The 20883-nt window shown below is 43.0% G+C and overlaps 1 protein-coding gene across 3 annotated transcripts in view; it reads right to left on the bottom strand.

The window, feature by feature from the left end:
- RNF150 (ring finger protein 150) overlaps positions 1-20883 on the bottom strand; it is a 148952-nt gene that overhangs the window by 71768 nt on the left and 56301 nt on the right. For all 3 annotated transcript variants that reach the window (XR_012775635.1, XM_075501023.1, XM_075501022.1), the window contains exon 2: positions 2642-2892. Coding sequence is in view for 2 of the 3 variants with exons in the window: in XM_075501023.1 (XP_075357138.1) it covers positions 2642-2892 (251 nt within the window). In the remaining variant the exon portion in view is untranslated. The remainder of the gene's footprint in view (positions 1-2641; positions 2893-20883) is intronic.

Genomic DNA, 20883 nt, shown 5'->3' with positions numbered 1-20883 from the left:
AGGGGGCTGAGCTGCTCCTGGTAGCAACTCCAGTATCAGCCAAACCTAGGAAGGGCATGCATGATGGAGGTTAACAAACAGGTAGGCATAGGTTCTTATTTGACACAGAAAACATAGGCCTTCACAAGCCCCTGTTTTAAAACTGTGAGATTTTTAAATCATTCAGATGTGAAAATTAATTTAAGCTTTTTAATTTTTTTTTTTTTTTTTTAAATTTTAACCGAAGTCTAATAAATGAGTCACAGGTTTTTTGCACTTTCAGAACAGGGCAGTCAGTCTGCACAGTTAGATTTTATCGCATTGCAGGGTAGGAACTGATAGCACAACTTTCTCTGAATAGGCCAGCTGGCTCCCCCTTCATCTGATGCTCTGTTTATCCAAACATTTCAACCTCTGGATAAACGTTAGCCTGAGTACATCAAATACAAATAGAAGGAAGCATCCTTCCTAAAGTTGGCCAGCAATGAAGGTGCTTACAACACATGCAAGGCTTTCTAATGAGTAAGCACAATACCTTCATACAAACAGACATGCAAGTTATAATGGCAAAAGCTTTTGAGTGCAATGACAAAAGAATCTTGCTCCAGCAAAGCAACACAAACAATTTTTATTGTATATATCTGAATATCCAAGATACTAACACAGAACTTTGTGATCCCATCCTTGTGCTACAAGAAGATGTGTCAAAAAAAAAAAAAAAAAAAACCAAGCAGAACTTTAGGGGAAACAGACAGGAACCCTCATGGAAAAGGCAAAGCAAACTGAGCTCTTCTGAACTGCCTACATAACTATATTCCATAGCTAGGACTAAAAGAGAAGAAACAAACCACAGCAACTCATTAACACAAATGGTTGACCTTTATCTGTATATCACTACCATTTTTCCTACGAAAAGAGCTAATAAAGAGATTAGAGGAGATGTCACGCAAAGCTGGATGAAGAAAGTACATGAAGAAACTCTAGTTTGCCCCATATCATTACTACAGCTTTGGCAAAAAATTAGTAATAAATAATTGCTTAGGAGGCATGCTTTCTTATTCTTCTGAAGAACAGAACTAGTATAACAACAAAGTTATTAAAACCTCTGCACAGGACAATTGCTTGTGGACATTAGTCTTGTTCAAACTTTGGAAAGAAAATACTGAAAAGGAAGTCTGCTTGAATATATAAATCTATCAGTTCCAAACTATAGCATATCACCTGAACAAGCTTCTTATTTTGCTGGGTTTCATGTTTATATATGTCTATTTACACTACTAATCTGCCTGTATAATTACTTGATTGAAAGCACGCTTACAGTACTCGCATATATAAATTAGGCACACATGTGCTTTTGTAGCCAAAGCATCTAAAAATTATCACAGCCGTTACAGTCACAGCGAATCTGCTGCCAGTGATGTTCAAATTCCAGCTGGGATAGTCTCATTCTTGCTATCCAAAATTTCATACTGTATATTTAAAAGGAAAATATATTCTTTCTGTCTGTAAATATGGAGCAGCTGCTCTCTATCTCAGAGGATGCCTGAATTTCAATGGAGGAGGGTGAGGGATCCCTATACGTTAAGTATACATTACAGAGTGTGTGGCAGTACTTTTCTCTACAAGATGATTATTAACACTCTCCGTCTTACTTTTTCTGCAGAGCAAGCAAGGCAACCCTCCCCCTGCCCCAACAGTAACTTATTAAGGGTCCAGAAACATCTCTGAATTACAGGGCATTTTTTTCCCTGCAGTAAAATTGTTATCTCCTCAGATTTCATACACTGATAACATTTTCTACTGTACCATTAGAATGAAATGTAGAAGCCACAGCTTCACAGTTCTGCTGATCCCAAGATAGTTGCAACCAGACAAGAAAATATTAAATTTATTATTAACATTGCTATTATTATTCATTGCTGAACTACAATAAAGATGCACAGTGCTTTATAAGTCCAGAGGGCCTCAGGACCTAGGGCTCATTCCCACTGCTGTTGACTTCTCTCCAGCTCTATAGGTTTTGTATCTCTTTCAGGGGCTTTGGACAAGGTGCCAAAACCGAAAGCAATGGTTTAATAATATTGGTGGCTATCACTACAGCACTTATATGTGCACCGATCATTGTCAAATAAAGAGAGACACGCTTGCCTTTCAAGCCCAAGACCCTTCTAAAGACGTATTAAAATGAAAACACTCTCTGTTCTTTTTTTCTTTCTTCACTTATCGTGAACCCTTGCTTCACACACAGACATTCACATACCTCGCTATATTTTAGTCATCATTTTGATCAAGGGTTGTTAGTTATACACATTTCTATGTCACTTGGCTATATGTACTATGGCAATCTTTTTGCTAATAAACATTATCAACTTTCTGTCTATTTTTTGTGTGTTTTGCACAGGGGAAAACCCCCATTATACACACACACACACACACACACTATATTTATTCATTTCTTTTTTTCCTGAATCCCATCTATATTGACAGAAGTCTTGGCTTTTCCCAAATACAGGCATTTTTTTATCCCCATTCTTTTCACGGTCTCATTTTTTGTTTTGTTTTGTTTTTTACCACACTTTCACAATTTCCTCAAATTTTACTTTTAAGCTGAATTCCATGGTGATTTTTTGGAAACACAAACAGCCATTCCAGAACCGCTCACCTGATTTCTGTCTCTGGCATTTGCATAGCGGAATCGCTGGATGTAATAGAAGACCAACCATGCCAACGAGATGATCATCAGCACAATGAAGGAGATGGAGACAAAAACCACAGAGGTCCGGCTGACATACTTCTGCAAGTTGCGTGTCCCAATGGTTATGTACATCATCACAGTAATGTTCCTCTCCAGGAGGCTCACTATCTCTTTTCCTTTGGGTTCAGGAATCATTATTGCTACAACATCTTCTAGACCTATCAGACAGGAGAGAGAGAAAAGAAACCTTAAGTAAAACAAGGGATCACCATGTAAGAAAATGACAAGAGGATGTAGCAAGGCCCCCCCCCCCCCAAAAAAAAGGCAAAACAGTAACAAAAAAGCTCCCCTTTCTCCTGCTGGTTTTCACCAAGAGGTAAGTCAGATGGATCTGGTGAAGGTTTCAACTGGAACCAGTTACACAGCATGTTTCTATAAACTAATCTTGGTGAGATACGTAAAATGTGTTTCAGGGGTTGACATAAACACAGATTTCCAGTGCTACTGAGGTTTATCTAGACGATATTGCTGTAAGCGCTGCAGAAAGGGAGACATGCTGCAGCCAGCATCCTTCCATGCAACACTCCATATACATTTATCATAGCCCATTTTGCAGGGTCACAAGTCTGTCAGAGAAGCCCCTCCAAACTCCACATTCAGATCAGAAATACTTTCAATCACAGATCCCCACATGGTTTCATAGCCCGAAGGGGCCAAAGCATCACTGCCCTCGCCTGGGGCTGGCAACGAGAGAAGCCTGAAGGGACAAGAGCAGCTCGACGTGTTCCCAGGTGTCCTGGTTTTGGCTGGGATATCAGCTGCTGCCCCGTGCCGCCAGACGCTCCCCACAGCGCGAGCCCACGCAGACGTTTGGTAGCCCTTGCTGGGAGCTGGACTCACCAACTGATGCAAGGTTAAAGTCAAGAGTCTGTTTTGTTCCACAAAAAATGCTACTGCAGCCCAGATCAGCCCCCAACAGAGTTTGCAGCGTGGCCCCACAAGGACGCGAATCAGAACAGCTGAGGCGGCAAAGGGGTGTCCACTAATGGGGTGGGCAGGGACTTCCTACAGTCCTGTCGATCCTTCTGAAGCCATGAGCCCGTGAAATGGGCCCTCCACCGATTTATCAAGCCTCGACTCTGCACCAACTTTCCTTCCTGTACAGTGCTGTTTCATTTTACTTGCATCACATGCTGCTGAAACTATTTTCCTTTCATAATTTTATGTCCCTATGTATGTGACAAATACAGGCTGAAATTATCTGGGGTTGGGCAGCTTGTTAAATGCCTTTTCTGGGTTTATAAATAAACTATCACTGCTTTACAGTATAATATTAGGGATATTTGTTCTTCCACTTCACAAAACACATACGTAGACAATTTTTACACCTAAGCTATGTTTTGCAATAGTCGAATCCTGAATTGCACTAAGTGGCTAAGGACAAACAGGATGTATTATAATGTAGAAACGTGCTAGAAACAACAGCATATGAAATGATCACAAACTGGCATTTAGAAAGAAAGGTACAAACTGGGGGTGTCTGAAGTCAGAGAGAGGATGCTGGGGTGGCGTTTCAGAATTTCAGCTGAAAGCCCAGGAAATCAGCCAGCGTATCATTAACCCCACGGCTACCTGTATTTTGACTGTGGCAGGAGGCCAAGGTGCTGCCTGCTTCAGGACATTTGTGGAAGGGGGAAGGGATTGCTCGGCCGCGAACGGGGACGTGAGAGGGGGACTTGCGTTTCCAACAGCATCCCCCTCCAAGCCGATATCCAAGCCGAGCTTCACCGGTGCAGCACTGTGCCATGGTCCTCATGGTCCAGCTCAGACATTTCTCCACCAAAAACCCCTGGGAAGTATAAACCAGGTTTTCAAAGGTATTTAGACACTAAAGACCAGGAGGTGTCTAGCAGGATTTTGGATATACTTAAGCAGACAGGTGGGTGGCATTCAATGTAAAACGCTAACCGGGATGGAAACTTTATCAAATTCTGCTGGGTGCCTGGATCAATTGGAGGTAGTGAAATAGCTGTGACAGACTGTTGCTACTCACACACAAAATCTGCTGCAAAGCTGGGAACTGAACCCTCCTCTCTCAAGTCCTGGAGTAGAAGTGCAAACTGCACCACTCTTCCTCTCGTGAGGCCTTCCATCATAACACTTTTCCGATTACGAACCGGCCAGTCAATGAGTAGGGGGAAATCAATAGTTTGGCTGAGTCAAGAGTTTCAGATATCCATGATAGGAAACAACCTCTCTGCTGATACTCTTCCATAAACCGTTAATCATTTTCAGCTATTTCCCTTTATTTGTCTAGTAAGAGCCCACCTTCAGCAGCCAAGATATATCTATGTTTGCAACTCTTCTGATACCTGTTTATTACAAAAGGCTAATGCAAACATTACCCTAACAGCCTAGGGAGAATTTGCCAAGTCTCAAAGTGGCTGAGAAGGGCACTGGTGCCATGCCAGTAATTTTCCTGCAGTCAATAAGACAAATTGTCTGGAGCAGTGCTTAGCTGTCCACATGCCTTCCTTTGTTCTCTTCCCTTTCTTTAAAGAAAATAAAAATTTTAAAAACATTACAAGAAAACCAAAGCAACCACCTCACACGTAGCTGAAAAGAACGCAGAGTGAAAAATCCCACAGCCAAAAATACTGAAATTCATTTCATCAAATCCTCTCAAAAGCCACAATTCTGACCCACTCACTTGTCCAGTATGGCCCTCTAACATCATCTTCAGTACAATCTAGGACACTGCATGAATGATGTTACCTGAAAGCCTATAAAAATGGGATATACAGACAAAACCATTTTCAGTAGAAAATACAGGGGTATCTTAACTGGTTAATTACCTTGAATCTTAAATTTCTTTAAAAACTTTAACATTTTTAATTATGTTTAATTCAACTGAATATCACTTAGTATATTTCTAGAGAACTGTAAATAATAGGCACAGGCCAGATATGACATGTTGCAAATAATCACATTCAATTGTTCAATTATGAAATTAATATTTTGTAATAATAAAACAAATGCCCCACAGTAACATCCTATCTTTCTTTAATAGTAAAGCAATGAAAAGGAGGGAGAAAAAAATTGTGATCTCCTGCATAAGAAATATCAGGAATAGCGTGGCCAGCAGGAGTAGGGCAGTGATCGTGCCCCTGTACTCGGCACTGGTGAGGCCGCACCTCGAATCCTGTGTTCAGTGTTGGGCCCCCCACTACAAGAGAGACATTGAGGGGCTGGAGCGAGTCCAGAGAAGGGCAACGAAGCTGGTGAAGGGTCTGGAGCACAAGTCTGATGAGGAGCGGCTGAGGGACCTGGGGTTGTTTAGCCTGGAGAAAAGGAGGCTGAGGGGAGACCTTATCGCTCTCTACAACTGCCTGAAAGGAGGTTGTAGAGACGTGGGGGTCGGTCTCTTCTCCCAGGTAACAAGTGATAGGATGAGAGGAAATGGCCTCAAGTTGCGCCAGGGGAGGTTTAGACTGGATATTAGGAAATTTTCCTTCACTGAAAGGGTTGTGAAGCATTGGAACAGGCTGCCCAGGGAAGTGGTTGAGTCGCCATCCCTGGAGGTATTGAAAAGACGTTTGGATGAGGTGCTTAGGGACATGGTGTAGTGGTGGACTCGGTAATGCTAGGTTAACGCTTGTACTTGATGATCTTAAAGGTCTTTTCCAACTGAAACGATTCTATGATAAATTTAATCTCATTCCTGTTTTTCATCACCTGCCCTTTCTGATTAAGCTACAGTGCAGCTTTCTGGCTTCAATTCACGATGGAAATGTAACTGGTTTTGAATAGGAGTGCAGCCACACGCCTCCCTCCTCTGCTCTCTCCTCCTTCCACCTCCCTGCCAGGATAGTCTATTGCCACCTTGGGCCTAGGGCCTTTTAAGATACTTTAAAAAACACAAGATACTAAGTAAATTGCCATGGATATATGCTATGTAAAACTGCGTTTAGAAATGCAAAGTAGAAGACACAGCTATTGCAAGAGGAAAGCAGCTGCTTTTATTTATTCAAACCCTTAATATATTCAAATTTCAGGCTATCTGGTTATTTTCTTGGAAAACATTACCATTTGTAATGAAGCATTCTTGGAAAAAAATAACCAAATCAGTGACAAATAATAATAAAATGTTTTAAAAAAAGCGCTGATTGGGTTCATGATAATTTCTCCAAGGCACTATAGTGAATGCTATTTGATCAATCAAGTCATTAAGCTAAGTTTTTAATCTCAAATATGCTCAATATTGGGAAGAAAATAAAAAAAGAACAAGTAATTTATTTCCCTTTCCTCCCTTATACAACAAAATGTTTGTATTATCTCAGTTTCAGTATCTAATGACATACAAGAAGCCCTGACATACATGAAAACTACACACATTAAAGAAGGGAAATGTAATGAGACATCAATGTTAGAGATGCATTTCTACACCCAAGTACACATTTGTTCAACAGACTTCAAAAAAGAGAAAGTATCTGGTCATATGTACCGATGGTTCTCTGGCAAGTTAAATGCTAATGATGCCTTTCATTAAACACACCCACAATGCTAACTGCATTTTGTGGCACTCTTATTACCTAACACATTTCTTTTCTTTTTCTGGCCAAGATTAATGCAGAGTTTGACATGAATTTTTAACTAGCTGTCAGGATGAATCAGAGATTCATATATCAAAGGTATTCAGGCTGCAGTGAATGGATTTTCTTCCTTCTTTTTTGGCTTAGGAAACATTTAACATACCCGTGCTCTCTCCTTATGAGCCAATAACAAAACAAATAAGGTAGAACTTAGAGGCATTTGGGATGACTTAAGTCACTTTTAACTTGCTGAAGCATATTTGCCTAATCAAATACTTCTGGGTGGAGAAAACACGCTGCTGGTCTTCAGGCTGCTATTCTGCTTCTGGGCTCTGCATCCCTCGGCATTACGCAGGAGGGCCATCGGCAGGGTTATCGGTGGGCGTTGGACAGGCCCGGGCATTGCTGGCTCCAGAGGGGCCATGCTGGCGTGCTGTGGACAGGCTCAGCTTGTTTCCCAGTCACTGGGCCAAACGCGTAGCCCTGCGGCTAATCCATCGACGGCACAACAGCCGCACCAAGCTGTGGCTACTTTGTTCACTTACAAAGAGTTGCTCTGGAATTAACAGGCATTGATATAGTGAATCCCCCAAGCACCGTACCTTCCTGTGTGGGTCATCCTGGGCTCTTCCTCACCCCAGCCTGCAGGAGAAGGAGCCCCATCTCCTAACGAACTGCTAACAGCAGGAGGAACCGCGGAGCGAGGGGAGATGGAGAGCGAGTCTGCAGCAGGCTCCAGCTGCCCTCCGACACCTACACGTGGCGGCGGACGGCAGAGCTGAGAAGCAGCGACCAAGTCAGAGAGCATTTTCAACACCAAGATGCGTGCTTCGGAAGAGGACCTGGAAGACCCTCTCCAAACCCTCGTCCTCCACGCAGTACTTGGCTATGGAAATACATTTCATCTGGGATGCTTTTAAGCAAAATTGCAAACTTTTTCAAGTGTAGCCATCTATTCACTGGCAACAGGGGAAAAGAAAGACTTCAGTTCTGTAACAGTGGCTTTCGTAGAAGAAATGAACAGATTTTACGGCCAGAAGATGCACGTAAATTCTCCAACTTGGCCACAGGCTGTGCTGACAAACTTGTGATATTTCTGGATTCTGCTCTGGGAGCTTCAGGGGTGATACTGAAAACGGTCCTCTGTTCTCCTAATCAGCAGTCAGGCCCAGCAGTGGTGGGCTGCTGCTTTAATGCTTTGTCAATTTTTGATGGAGGCTCTAAAAAGTAGTATGTTTCTGACACATCTTAGAACAGATGATTTAATTCTTCATGCTTGGCAACTGCCAGAAGTCAGTTAGAGAAATAATTAATTGAATTATTTGAATAGAATTCCAATTTGGGAGGCATGCAGAGTCTTCTCCAAGATATCCTATCAAGATCTAAATAAGGATTTCTCTTATGTTGTACATCAAAATCAAGTACTAAAGTATTTCTTTTTACAGACTTTGTAACTGAAAACTCAAACACTATTTTAGAGTTCAGAAATTGCCCTGATAAAACAGACAGTGTTCAGTCCTGCTCAGAGCCCAGGAATAGAAACCTCGCAGGAGGGTGCAAGAACCTAAGCAACTCTTCCTTTACTTCTTGAAGAAATAATTTCACTTTTAGGAATCCGTTTCGGTAACTACCAACTATTGGAAAAAAGCCAAATAAACGTAGATCTAAGCAATTCGACAGCCTGCCCGTGCCCAGCTCTGGAGCACCCTCCCCGGGCTGAGCCTGCGGTCTGTGGGTCCTGCCAGCCCCGGCAGCGTGAGCCAATTCGGCGGCAGTGCTTCCTGCGAGCTCAGCAGCGCTCGCTCCGCGCGAGGACTTACTGCGCTGCCAGCCGCGCCGGGGCTTTCCTGCCGTAGCTCCCGCTGCTGCCTGCGTCTGCGTGAATGGATTTTACGGTACTATCTGGATGATGGGTAACATTTTAAAGCAAATTTGGAGCAAAGCACAGACATTATTTTTTAAAGGCTACTATATTTTTTTTTCCTCCAGAACAGCAGCTCAGCTGAGAAATTAGTACTGAAGAGAACGAAAAGGAACCCATGGTCATGGTGCTGTAGTTGTGATTGTCTAAGCTACAACCAAGAATGGTCTGTTGGGCTATTAGAAGATACTACCTTTTGCTACAGACCTTGTTCTCTTTGAAAATACTATTGCTTCATAATCATGTTGGTTTCTTTACAATGAAATTACATGGGAAATGGTATATAGGTTAATCAGATGGCATTTCAATTGAATTTTAATGCCATGTAAATTGTTCTAATATTTTCGTAATTGCAACAAGGGTTCCAAATCTTTAAGACCATCCACTGAGAGTTCAATCTCAGCTCTTCTGTTCTGTATGGTGCAATTATAAATTGATCTGGTTTTCTCCTTTAAAAATAAACATAGGCTTAAATTACATTTTTGTGAACTCAAAAATTACTTTTGGAAACCAAAGCAATATTTTAGAAAAGCTGATTTCTGAGCTTCACCCATTTCAGAGAAGCAGCAGCGTAACACTGTTTAAACAACGTCCTAGACTCTTACGTAGGCCAACCAGTAAGAAATCAAATTCGGTAAAAGGACTGCTCCCTGCAGGAACTCCCCTTTATGGGGCATTCATGACATTGGTCTCAAATTGAAGTATCAGTAAATGAGACTATAGAAAAAACTGGCAAAGAGAAGAGCAATATATAGTAAGTAATACATAGTCAATACATCATATATCATAGGTGAAATGACTACAAATCATCATCTATAATCTCTTGCATAAACTGTCTTAATGCCAGAGGACTAGAAAGGACACCAGTTTCTAATGAGGTTTCATAACAGATATGGGCAACTACAGATCAGGTTGTCCAAAGTTATTCAGTGAGGTTCCTCACCAAAAACTCTAAAGCAAAAAAGGTGGCTCTGAATAAAATGGGAAGAGCCTCACATGAGAAAATAAGGGGTTAAAACCCGGGATCTTGCTGTTCCAAAACATCAGAGAGCCACCAAGTACAAAAGATACGAAGCGACCGCAAACTGCTGGAGGCTGGGAGAGTGGTTCTGGGGAGGCAGGACTAAACGTTCACCCCACGCTTATGCTCTTCCCCAAGCAGCTGCTCTTTGCCATTACGAGAAACACAATGCTGGGACAGATGGACCTTTGGTCTCAAACCGTAGACTTGCTTTTACGTTAACTGGGAACTGAAAGTTGTATCTCCCCTGGAGAGAAGAAAGATTAAGTCAGGATTAAGACAGCGAAACAACAGGGCCAAAGTCAGAGGTCTGATTATGCCAGAAAGTCCCTCTCTGAGCCGGAGTGGGGAAACCATACCTGTTTCTGCGACCGGTGATGAACAAGAAAGGACTGGGGCTGAGACAGTTGGTGCCTCTTGCTTCTCAAAGCCCCACTTAGGGCTTGACCCAAGGCAGAAGGGCGTGTTTCCGATGTGGAGGCAGGAGGGTGGGTTGGTGGCTCAGAGCTGTGCACCACATGTGAGCGTCCAGCTGCCACCACGGGGGTGCGAACGCAGGCGCAAAGCAGAGGAAAGCAGTGCAAGATGGGAGGAGTGCAAGATGGGAGCAGTGCAGAGGGAAGCAGTGCAGGTCTCCGGACCTGCCGGCCCGGAGAGACGGACTGCATCACCCCCTACGCTGAGCATCACACCTGGGTCCTGCAGATGGGCCCGTCCACCCCTCCTCTCAGTACCCTTCTGGGATGGGCATCACTGTCACCAAGGGCAAGGGATCGGTGAGGTTTTGGGAAGGGCTTCACCCTACAGTGAGGGGAGGCTGCAGAGCGGGATGCAGAAGCCTTTGCCCACCCCACCTGTGGGGCCCGCAGGCACTGCCTGCCCCTAGGTGCCCCCCACGCAGCAGCCCCACTCCTCCCTCGCGCCCTGCCGGGTGGAGGAGAAGAGCTGCCAGCCAGCCGAGGAGAGCAGGAGCGCGACCGTTCTCTGTCCCCGCTGCTAAAACTGAGACGCACCAGGCAGGCAGAGCCAAACCCCTCCTAGGGTGCCCAGCCTGAGAGGAAAAAGAATGCAGAGGAAGGCCAGAAGCGAAGACAGCATAGCAGCACGTAGCCCCATTTTTGTGGATATCAAGCTACTGAAGTTATCAGAACAGGAGTTTTCACCATATAATCTTTTTTCTTTTTTACTCTAGAGCCCTTGCTTTGCAGTGACGTAGGTGCTTTCATCTCCCCCCGCCCACATTTCCAATTTGTTTTCCTTCTCTGTTTAAAAGCAGAGATATATTTCCTTCAACTTATCCTCTCCCTCATTTCCCGCTTCTCCTTGGCACTGTTAGCACTCGCCTTGGTCCTTTGCCCATCTTCCAAAACATTTAACTGTAAATCAAGTTTCCTTAAAAGGCAAATGCAGCAACCATGGAGAGAGGAGCGACACCTTTTCCCTACAGCACTTTTCCCATTTGTAAAAGAAAGAAACTCTTTTGCGCAATTTTTTTTTCTTAGACAACCTTATTGTCACAAAACGCTTTTCATTGCAGAAGCACAAATATCTACTAGGATAATTAAGTGACCTGCAAAGAAAAAACACCTACTGATGTTAATGACTGGCTACAGTATTTAAGTAATAGATACAAAAGTTTTCTATTCCGTCCTGAAGTGAACAACAATAACCTCCAGCAGAGCTGCTCTCGGTTCATTTCTTTCGATGCTAAAACCAGGAGAGGCAAGATGCTTCTGGCTGTGATCTTTCCTGTGAAAAGCAGTCTTAGCCACTGTTTATTACTGTTTAGGGACAAAGAAATTTCTGTTCATGTTTTTGTAATCAATGCTGATCTTGCCAAGGCTGTAAGAGCTCAGAGTATACTGTCTTCCTCTGATTTTATGCAGAAACTGCAGCAAAGGAAAAAGAAGTAAAAAGCTACAAAACTCACAAAATCAAATTCAGCATGATAGCTGCATTTTTCCTGGGCTTGGTTCCCACAGTGTCAGCTCATCAGTCCGCTGAACTAACCCATGCTAATGAACCAACGTGGTGTTACTTATTCACACTTAATTACAGAAAACGGGCGGTTCACTGAGAGGTTTCCTCAGACCCAAACCCAAGGCACCAATTTTCAAGACTGTTATCATAACCAGAATAGTACTTCATTATAACTGCTAATCACTTGTACTGAAGACCTCTCTAGAAATCTCCCTTGGTTTCTAAACATTATATACTGTTAATGGCATACGCCACTTGTTGTAAGTTCTCTGTTCTGGAACTTGCACTGCAATGCTGTATGATTTTTTCATGTACAAGGTGGCCAGACAGACTCCTTTATGCAGGCATTACAGCTAGGATATGCTCCAACTCATAGCAACATATGCCACAGGGATAATTTATTAGTAAAAGACAACCTTTACAGAGTTGTGGCAAAACACACCCACTGTCTAAAGCAGAAGCTGCTTTGCTTTCTTCGGTGGAATTGTGCCAAAAGAAAATAGTCTTAAATAGCATCTTACGTAGTCAGGGTAGAGCACAATGCGAACACAAGCTAGCTACTGTACCTGGCACTCTTAGAACAGGTATAAATATACTTTAATTTACAAATGGGGAAACTAGAGCAAGTGTGTTGAACGATGTGATAAAGGTTCATGAAAGATAAGGGCAGAGCATCTAAATCCCAGCCTCATCCCCGCCAGGCAAGCAGCACCAACGCTCCTCCAGAAAGGCAGGATGAATAAGCAGAACGGCTGGAGCTGCTCACGTCTTCCTCGGAAACAGGGTTCAGCAAGCCCTGCCTGTCCGAGGTGCCCTTCCCTCTGCTAGCAGGGCAATTCAGCAAGAGCTGGTAGACACTGGCGTCGTCCACTCCCTGCCTGGGGACACACACGCCGAGTTTGTCACTGTACCCCTGCTTTAAACCCTCCTCCCTTCAAACTATGGATCCCTCCCCAGGTAAGCCCATATTTGGGTGAATCAGGATGCTTGCACAGAATATAGCATAAAAACAGTCAGCTGATCGTACTCGAATGGTTTAGGAAGGCAGTACCCCTCGCTGTTTGCAACTGCTCCCACAACACACCGCACGGGGAAGTGCCGGCGGCCAGGAGAGGCTTGAGTTGGTGAACCCTGGCAAGAACCACAGCTTCCCGCTGCAAACACCAGGCCAGCTACCTCTAGCACAGCTAACTGCAGCAGGGACCCGCAATTCCTCCTTCCAAGCTTTAATCCCATACCTTGACAATACATGAACACGTTTGGTAGAAATGCAACTTAGAGGCGGGCAAAGATGCGTGGAATACTCAAAGATAAAACGAGGGAAACAAATTAACGACGCTGGAAGTAAGTGGAGCTGCTGTTTGCATAATTAAATAATCTGTATGGAATTATGTCCTACTAATAGAGTTATATGTTGTTTGTGTTTTGCAAACTTCATGAACAAAGAATATTGAAAACACACAGAAAATTAGGAAGTAAGCATGAGACTATACACAGAAAAAATGTAGCCATTATTATGCAGATTAATTACAGCTTTTAATCTAAACTTAGAGGCAGAATCAGTGATTTTTTTGATGTAGTGACAAATCCTGCCCATTTACTCATAACGTCAGAGAAAGAGTTAAAAAAATTAGTGCCATATGCAAAATAAACAACATTTGACCCTGGAGAATAAAGTATCATTAGGAACTTTCTAAGCCATTAAAAAGGGAAAAAAAAAGAGAGAGAGAGAGAGAGAAAGACACGTATGCAAAAAATCTCATTTCAACTGAAATGCCTGTGTTCTAAGATGATGTTTCAAACACTTTTAACACAGCTGAAAATACCTCTTAAACCCATGAGGCTTCATCTGCAACTCTGGCTGAAAACTGTTCATTAAAGGAAATAGATGGGGACCAGATGAGGGTTTCTTAATCACCAGTTCTCATCACCAGTCCCCATGACTGGGAGCACCTCAGCTCCCAGCGCAAGTCTGAGCGGCTTCAAAGGCACTGCAGCACCCGCGGCCGGTGGGGATCCCCCAGGGCACCGCAGAGCCCCCGCCGCCGTGCTGCTCTGACCCTTCATCTCTCCTGCACCCTCCCCACCTCCCCCAGCACCTCCTAGGTGCAGTAGGTCACCCCACCACTTCGCAGAGCTTCCACTGAAAGTCTTCTACCTCGGCACCCAAATTATTACACAGGAACAGCTTGAGGCTGCCTTAACTTCCCTGCAAGCCCTTCTCCCCCCCTTTTTCATGCTGACCCAAGGACTGGGCACTACGGGCTGCAGGCTGGAGGAAAGGGGACGTGGCGACACTGTCTGCTGCTCGGAGAGGGACGACTCTGCACGTCCTCCTCCGGCACCATCAAACCTGCTAGTCAGAACAGCCTTACAGGGCACCTGTTTTTCTCCAAAGATGATGAACCTTCACATCAGTGGCCCTCAGACACCCTTGCCTACAAACCCAACACAGAAAATCCCCAAACCAAGAGATTAAGACAACTCTGGTTGAAGCCACGTACTACAACCCCGGTGGCTCCGCGTGGGCTGGAGCAGTTTGCTATTTAAAAAGCAGAGACGACTGAAAGAGTAAAGAGCTAGAAAACAGCACAGCACATTTGGTGTGGTTTTAAGCAACACTGCTGCCGGGCACGTTCCAGTTCAAGTGGCCCTGAATTAGCTGGGCAAGAAACAGGTTTGGAGCAGCAATTCGGGAACTTTGTAAAATTACTTCAGGGGATTTCCTCTTTCCTCACTCAGATAAACTTCCCCCGAGGTGCAAAAACACCAACTGCTTTTAGCACTCTGTGCAGGGGGATGGGATTAAAAATAAATGATAAGAACAATGAATGAAAATGGAGCAAAAGACAGACAATGATGAAAATGAATGGTAAAAACAGAACAATAGGACAAATAAGCCAAATCTCAGGCAGAGAGCCAGGAACACATCAGCAGATTGAAACAAGCCAAATCTGAGGCAGACTATCATCAACAAATTGCCAAACCCTCCAAAATTGCTGAACATCCCTCAGTGCCATTAGATTTTTGTGGGAGTTTTGCAGACCTCTACCATATGTGCCCTTAGTCATCTCTTTTCCAAGTTGAACGATCCCCGTCTTACTCAGCTGCTCCTCATATGGAAGCCATTCCATACCTTTGAACAGACTTTTCCATATAGGGAATGGATAGGTTTGATTAATAGTGGCACATTTGGCATCACTTTTTTTTTCTACTTGCTGCCATCTTAAAGACTTTCCCAGGCAGGAAAAAGGTTTCAGTCATTACGATCAGTGTAAGTTGTAGCCACAAGCCTGAACCTTCTTCGTCACCTCACGTTAGCGTCACCTTCTGCAAAAGCAGTAGTCTAGCTTTCATGTAGAATTAGCCCTCATTTGTTTTTAATCAGTGATAACAAAATCATTCAGAAAACTACGAAGAAATGCGGAAATGTCCTTATTTCTCAGTTCAAGTAACCCTCCCCTGTATGCCTTCCCAGCCCTTTGGTAAAACACACACTCCTATGGGTCCAGCAACAGCTTCACATCTCGCTTGCAAAGCAACCTTTCTGCACGCCAGCAACCCAGCACCGCACGTCTTCCAGGTCTGGGGAGAATGGGAAAGAAATCACCCTCCGCGTGCTGAGGCAAGAGGAGCAGACGAAGGAAAGGAGGGGGAACATGCAGCGCAGCGTCACCTGCCTCCCTCAAAATGTCACCCAACCCAGTTGCAGGTTTCTTCAGTGCTCCCAGCCTGGTCAAGGCCACACACCAATTAGGGGGGAACAGCTGTAGCCTCTGTTTATGAGCTATTAAAAACCTAAATGCCAGTGAATTCCTGAATTAAATAAAGAAACAAAAATCAAGCAAACACCTCAAAATAGAGGGGGACATGTCTTTCTTCGTTTTACCTCAGACATAAACAGTCTCTCATTTTTGCTGGAGAGGTCTTGTTTGCTGAAGAGCCTTGTCAGGGAAACCTTCCATCCTGAGGATGGGGCAGAGCTGCTGAACCTTTGGCCTTCATTTTCAGGTAGTATGGTTAAAAGCCACTTAAAACAGGGGACCTATTCCACATACTGAAATCAAAATGGTGAAACTAGTATAAATCAGACAAAAATCAGGGCAAAACCATATTATTCAGATAACAAAATTTACCTCCTTTCTCAAGAAATCAACTTCTATTTCATTAGTCTCTAACACTGTTAGTTTTGCAATTCTCCAGCTGTCCCTACAATCCCTTAGGGTAAACAACACTTAAAATGTCTAATGAAAAAAAAAAAAAAAAAATCAAGCAGAAGATAAATGCTAGGTCTTTCCTACATCATGAACAGACATAAGCTTAACTAAAATTGGATTTCAAACTGATACAGTTAAACTACCTACACCAATGCAAACCAGGTTAAAATAATTTTTGCGAACATCAACTTCAGAGAATGTGAGAGCTTTTAGAGTAAAATAAAACTCCCAGCGCCTCTTTGTCTATCAGGGAAAAGGTCTGGCAGCCAACAAACTCCATTTTTAACTATGGCGTCAGGGTTTTCTAAAGACAAAATTCAGTAACAGGTTGGTTTATATGATAAAAAAAAGACAGAATAACAGGAACAGAGACATAATTAAAAACAATTGAGACAAAATTGAGAACAAGCCACCTAAAAAAGGTGTTTTGGCGTGGCAGAGGGTTTGCTTAAATAGACTCCTACATTTTTGTTTTGTTTGGGGTTTTTTTTGCCCAAGTGGGCTATCTTGGTGTTAGCTAATACTCCTCTGACTGACTGATTCAACTGTCAGCTCTGTAGTCCAGGGTAGGGATGATTTAACCCTGTCTGCTTCTGTTCAGTCGAAGTAAATAACCAACCTGAGCCCTGACCTGCATAGCAAAAGAATGTCTGGAAGCAGCTAAAATTCTCTATTTACCATCACAGCCACTGACCTCTCTCTATGCCAGTCTTTAGCAGTACCAGCGAGTTGAACTAACGCGGCTAGCACCATGGATTCTGCTTTTCTGCATTTGACCCTGTCTAGAAATGATTGCATCTGATCCCATGGAAAGGTTGGATGTTATTCTCTGCAGCTGTAACACCATCATCTTCCCTCTCCAGTGCCTGTAATGCAGTGGATAAATACTATCAGATTAGAGTGGGGCAAGGTGTCCAAGTCACAGAGAAAATCCATAGCAGAGCTGGGAAGGCAGCTCTGCTTCCCCTGACTCACCCATGCTCTAGGCTGCAAGTCCCACCTTCTGGCCCACTAAAGTCCCACTAGTCCCTTCTGGCCCACTTCTAGTCCCACTAAAGCCCAGGAGAGAGCAATCCAACTCACTAATGACTCAGTGCAGAGTCATTAGAATATCTTCTGTCACAGAAGATAATTCTGATACACAGAGATATTCTGACACACAGAGTCACAGAATATCTTCTGATACGCAAAGTAAATGTAAGAACTAATGTAACTCCCCAACACATACCTAGCAATGTTCCTGAGGAAAACCCAGCCCAACCACGCACACCACAGTATAGCCCGTTTCTCATACGCAGTAGCGTAACAAAGCAGGCGGAATGGCAGCGGGGGGTTGTCAGGGATCCCCTGGCCCCCTGAGGCAATACACTTTTCCTCATACAGGCCTACAATCAAGGTGGTGTTTCTAGAAACCAGGAAGCCAGATTGGGCAAACAAATCAGGGGTGAAAAAGAAAAGAGGAAAAAAAACAAAAAGAAAAAAAAGAAAAAACAGAGACTGAAACCTGGAAAGCAGTTCTTCTGGCAGGATAGCCAACCAAAGAAAGAAGTGCCACATCAGGATGGAGTTCAAGGGTAACCTTGTGGCAAAAAAAAGTACGGTCCTGGGATTTATAAACAGGAAACAGTGAGCAGAAGCAAAGAGCAACTGAGGGGAACAGCAGAGTAATGCAACTGCTCGCAGCTGCAGAGACGGCGTTTTGGGGAGACATGAAGAATGCCAGGAGCTTGGTTTATTGAAAACAGGACCAGGAGGTGACTTGATTATATGTATACACACACATATAATCAATCGTACGTATTATATGTATACACACACACATAATCAACACACACTATATATACATATATTTTTTTTAATATATATGTGTGTGTGTGTGTTTGTGAATATGTACACATGCTCTGAATGAGAGAAAATAATGGTTAGTAAGAGGGCCTTTGCCTACCTGGAAAAAGGCATAGCTAGAATCAATAGCTGGAGCCTTAAGGTAGTCTTTTCAAATCAGAAATAAATCACAAATTTTTAAACTGTGAGGGTGATCAGACAGGGGAAAAAAGTATTTTTTAGGGGGTATATGTAATTTGAGCTGAATAACCTATTCAGGCAGTGCAGGAGAAATTGACTGAAACTTGATTATCTGTGGTAAATAGATCAGATTAGAAAAATGTAAAAATTACTCTACCATTTCTTAAATGTGCATCCCAGCTTCTCAGGAGCTTCAAAACTTAGGGATGGTAAACTTACTTGGTCTAATTTCAAATGCTCAGCTATTAGGAGAACAAAGCTTCACAAAATATGAACTTTACTGGGTTTCTTTCCACGTGGACAGCAGTCCAAACAAGCACTCAGCAAGGACGGGGAAGTGCGTGTGTTTATTCGGTACGGTCACCAATACCTGCCAGGGCAACTGTAAGTCCCATTTGCATCTGGGTTTAAAGTAACCTGAGTGCTGAAATGAGATTATTTGATGGCAAGTTCAAGATCGCCAGATGTTGCCGTTCACATGCGACAGTCTCACTAAAGAATTCCTTAATATTTATTATTGAGCTGGTCATTCTCGGCTCCAGGAGCGAGACCGGAGAGGCACCGCAGGCTGCACATTAGAAAACACACAATCTTTCATAAGGTGGTGTTCCAACTCGAGCACAGAGAAGAAATCCTAATTCAAAACAAGAAACAGAACAAACAAAAACAAACTGAAAAGAGGAAAAACTCCACAAATGAAACACAGGAGAAGTGTTTTTTCAGGCTTCAACTAGACGAATGAACCGTGTGAACCCACAAATAGTTGGCAGTGTTAACCAAACCTCAAGCTCTGCAAGATACACCCACCCTTAGCTAAAACTACACATCAAGCCTGAAAATGTTTTGAATATGCAGGCCTTCTCACAGCAGAAAAAAAGAAAAACAACCCTCAACAGCATGTGAAAGTCTGAATGTCTTGGAGAAAAATATTTATACTTCTATAGAGGCACACTGTTTATCTCTCCTGATTGCACATGGAGAAAGTCGCTGGAATGCTTTCCAATGCAACACAGAGAAGCAATTGTGCTCTGGGACCCTATGATTATTAGATCTATGTGGAGCTTGGATACGCAGCTTCTTTTAAAAATCTTTATAATGCACACCTTGCTATGACAGTAACATAAACACCTCAAAAGCACATTTATAATACATGAAAAGCAAATGTCTTATAAACCTTATTTTCCCACCTTACAACTGGGGGGAAAGGTATGTGTTTCCATTCAGAAGTCATGCACCTTTTCTCCGTAAGGCCAGTTCTCCCCACAATGAAATGTAAGTAAAATCCCCCACTGGCTTAAAATGATGCAGAACCAGACCTTCAGTATGTCAGGCCAACTATGTAAAGTCTAAATAAGAGAAGGAAAAACATCTACCACCACTGAAAAACCTGGTGGTATTTATACACTGCTCTTTAGACAACAGGTTTTAAAAGCCTGGCTCACAGGCCTTATTTTCCTAGAACAGGATATGAGCAATTCCTATTGATTATATATGGAAGTTACAGACATCCTGGAGAAAGGGAACAGGGCCCCAAATGTCCTGGCAGGTGTAAGAGCAAAACATTTTCTTAAAATGCTACAGTATGTCCCAGCATTTTACGGGTTGTCATTGTCAGCAAAGTAGAACTGCAGACTTCACGAAAAGCCATTTTAAACAGGGTCTGAATGAACCACTGCCGGATATATGCCCTGGCTAAAGCAACTCCACAATCTCATTTCAGAGATGTTATTTCCAAAGAGTTACTTAAAAGGAGTTATAATTATTGAAGAACGTTCCCCCTGAAGACAAAGAAATCCTTCTTCATCTGCTCAGTGCATCCTTTTTCCACTGTCAAAAGCATGCGGGCATGATGAGAAGAAAAGGGTTATAGCTCTGATGTGCTTTTCAGATACAACATCTCTATATTTCTTTAAAGATACCATTATTTTTATGTCACCATTATCAAATCCTATAGAGCTGTATGCTTCACAATTGAATGATACAGAGAAATTAATCTTCTTTATGCTTACGTGCAATGCTTTTTAGCCTTTTAAGTATTCTCACTGGAAATGCAGACTTAAGAAAACACACCATTCAAATCAAGTTGAGGTATCTCTGACCACACTAGGATATGCAGGATATACACACAACTGCATATTTCTGTTGGTATATGCTACACTGGGCAAAGAAAATCTTATGTTTCTTAAAACCGCTATTTATAACACCAGGGCAGTTAAGAGTAATCTCCTTCAGTGAAAATATCAGCCAACAATTTTATTTCAAGCATTTTTCTTTGCAAACACTTTTAGTACATTTCTCCTGGAATTACCTTTATTCAGAGGCTCTCGAAACATTTACTAAGCAAAGGCTGGAAACAAAATCAGGAAATAAAACAGTATTTCCTGCCCCATGGGGAGGCACTCTGGACTAATTGGGCAATTACTGTATCACTCCTATCCACCACCCAGGGATTA

This window comes from Mycteria americana, chromosome 4 (assembly GCF_035582795.1).
Source record: "Mycteria americana isolate JAX WOST 10 ecotype Jacksonville Zoo and Gardens chromosome 4, USCA_MyAme_1.0, whole genome shotgun sequence".
Taxonomy (NCBI): Eukaryota; Metazoa; Chordata; class Aves; order Ciconiiformes; family Ciconiidae; genus Mycteria; species Mycteria americana.
The sequence above is the reverse complement of the archived record's forward strand: the minus strand, read 5'-3'. Positions and strand labels throughout refer to the sequence as shown.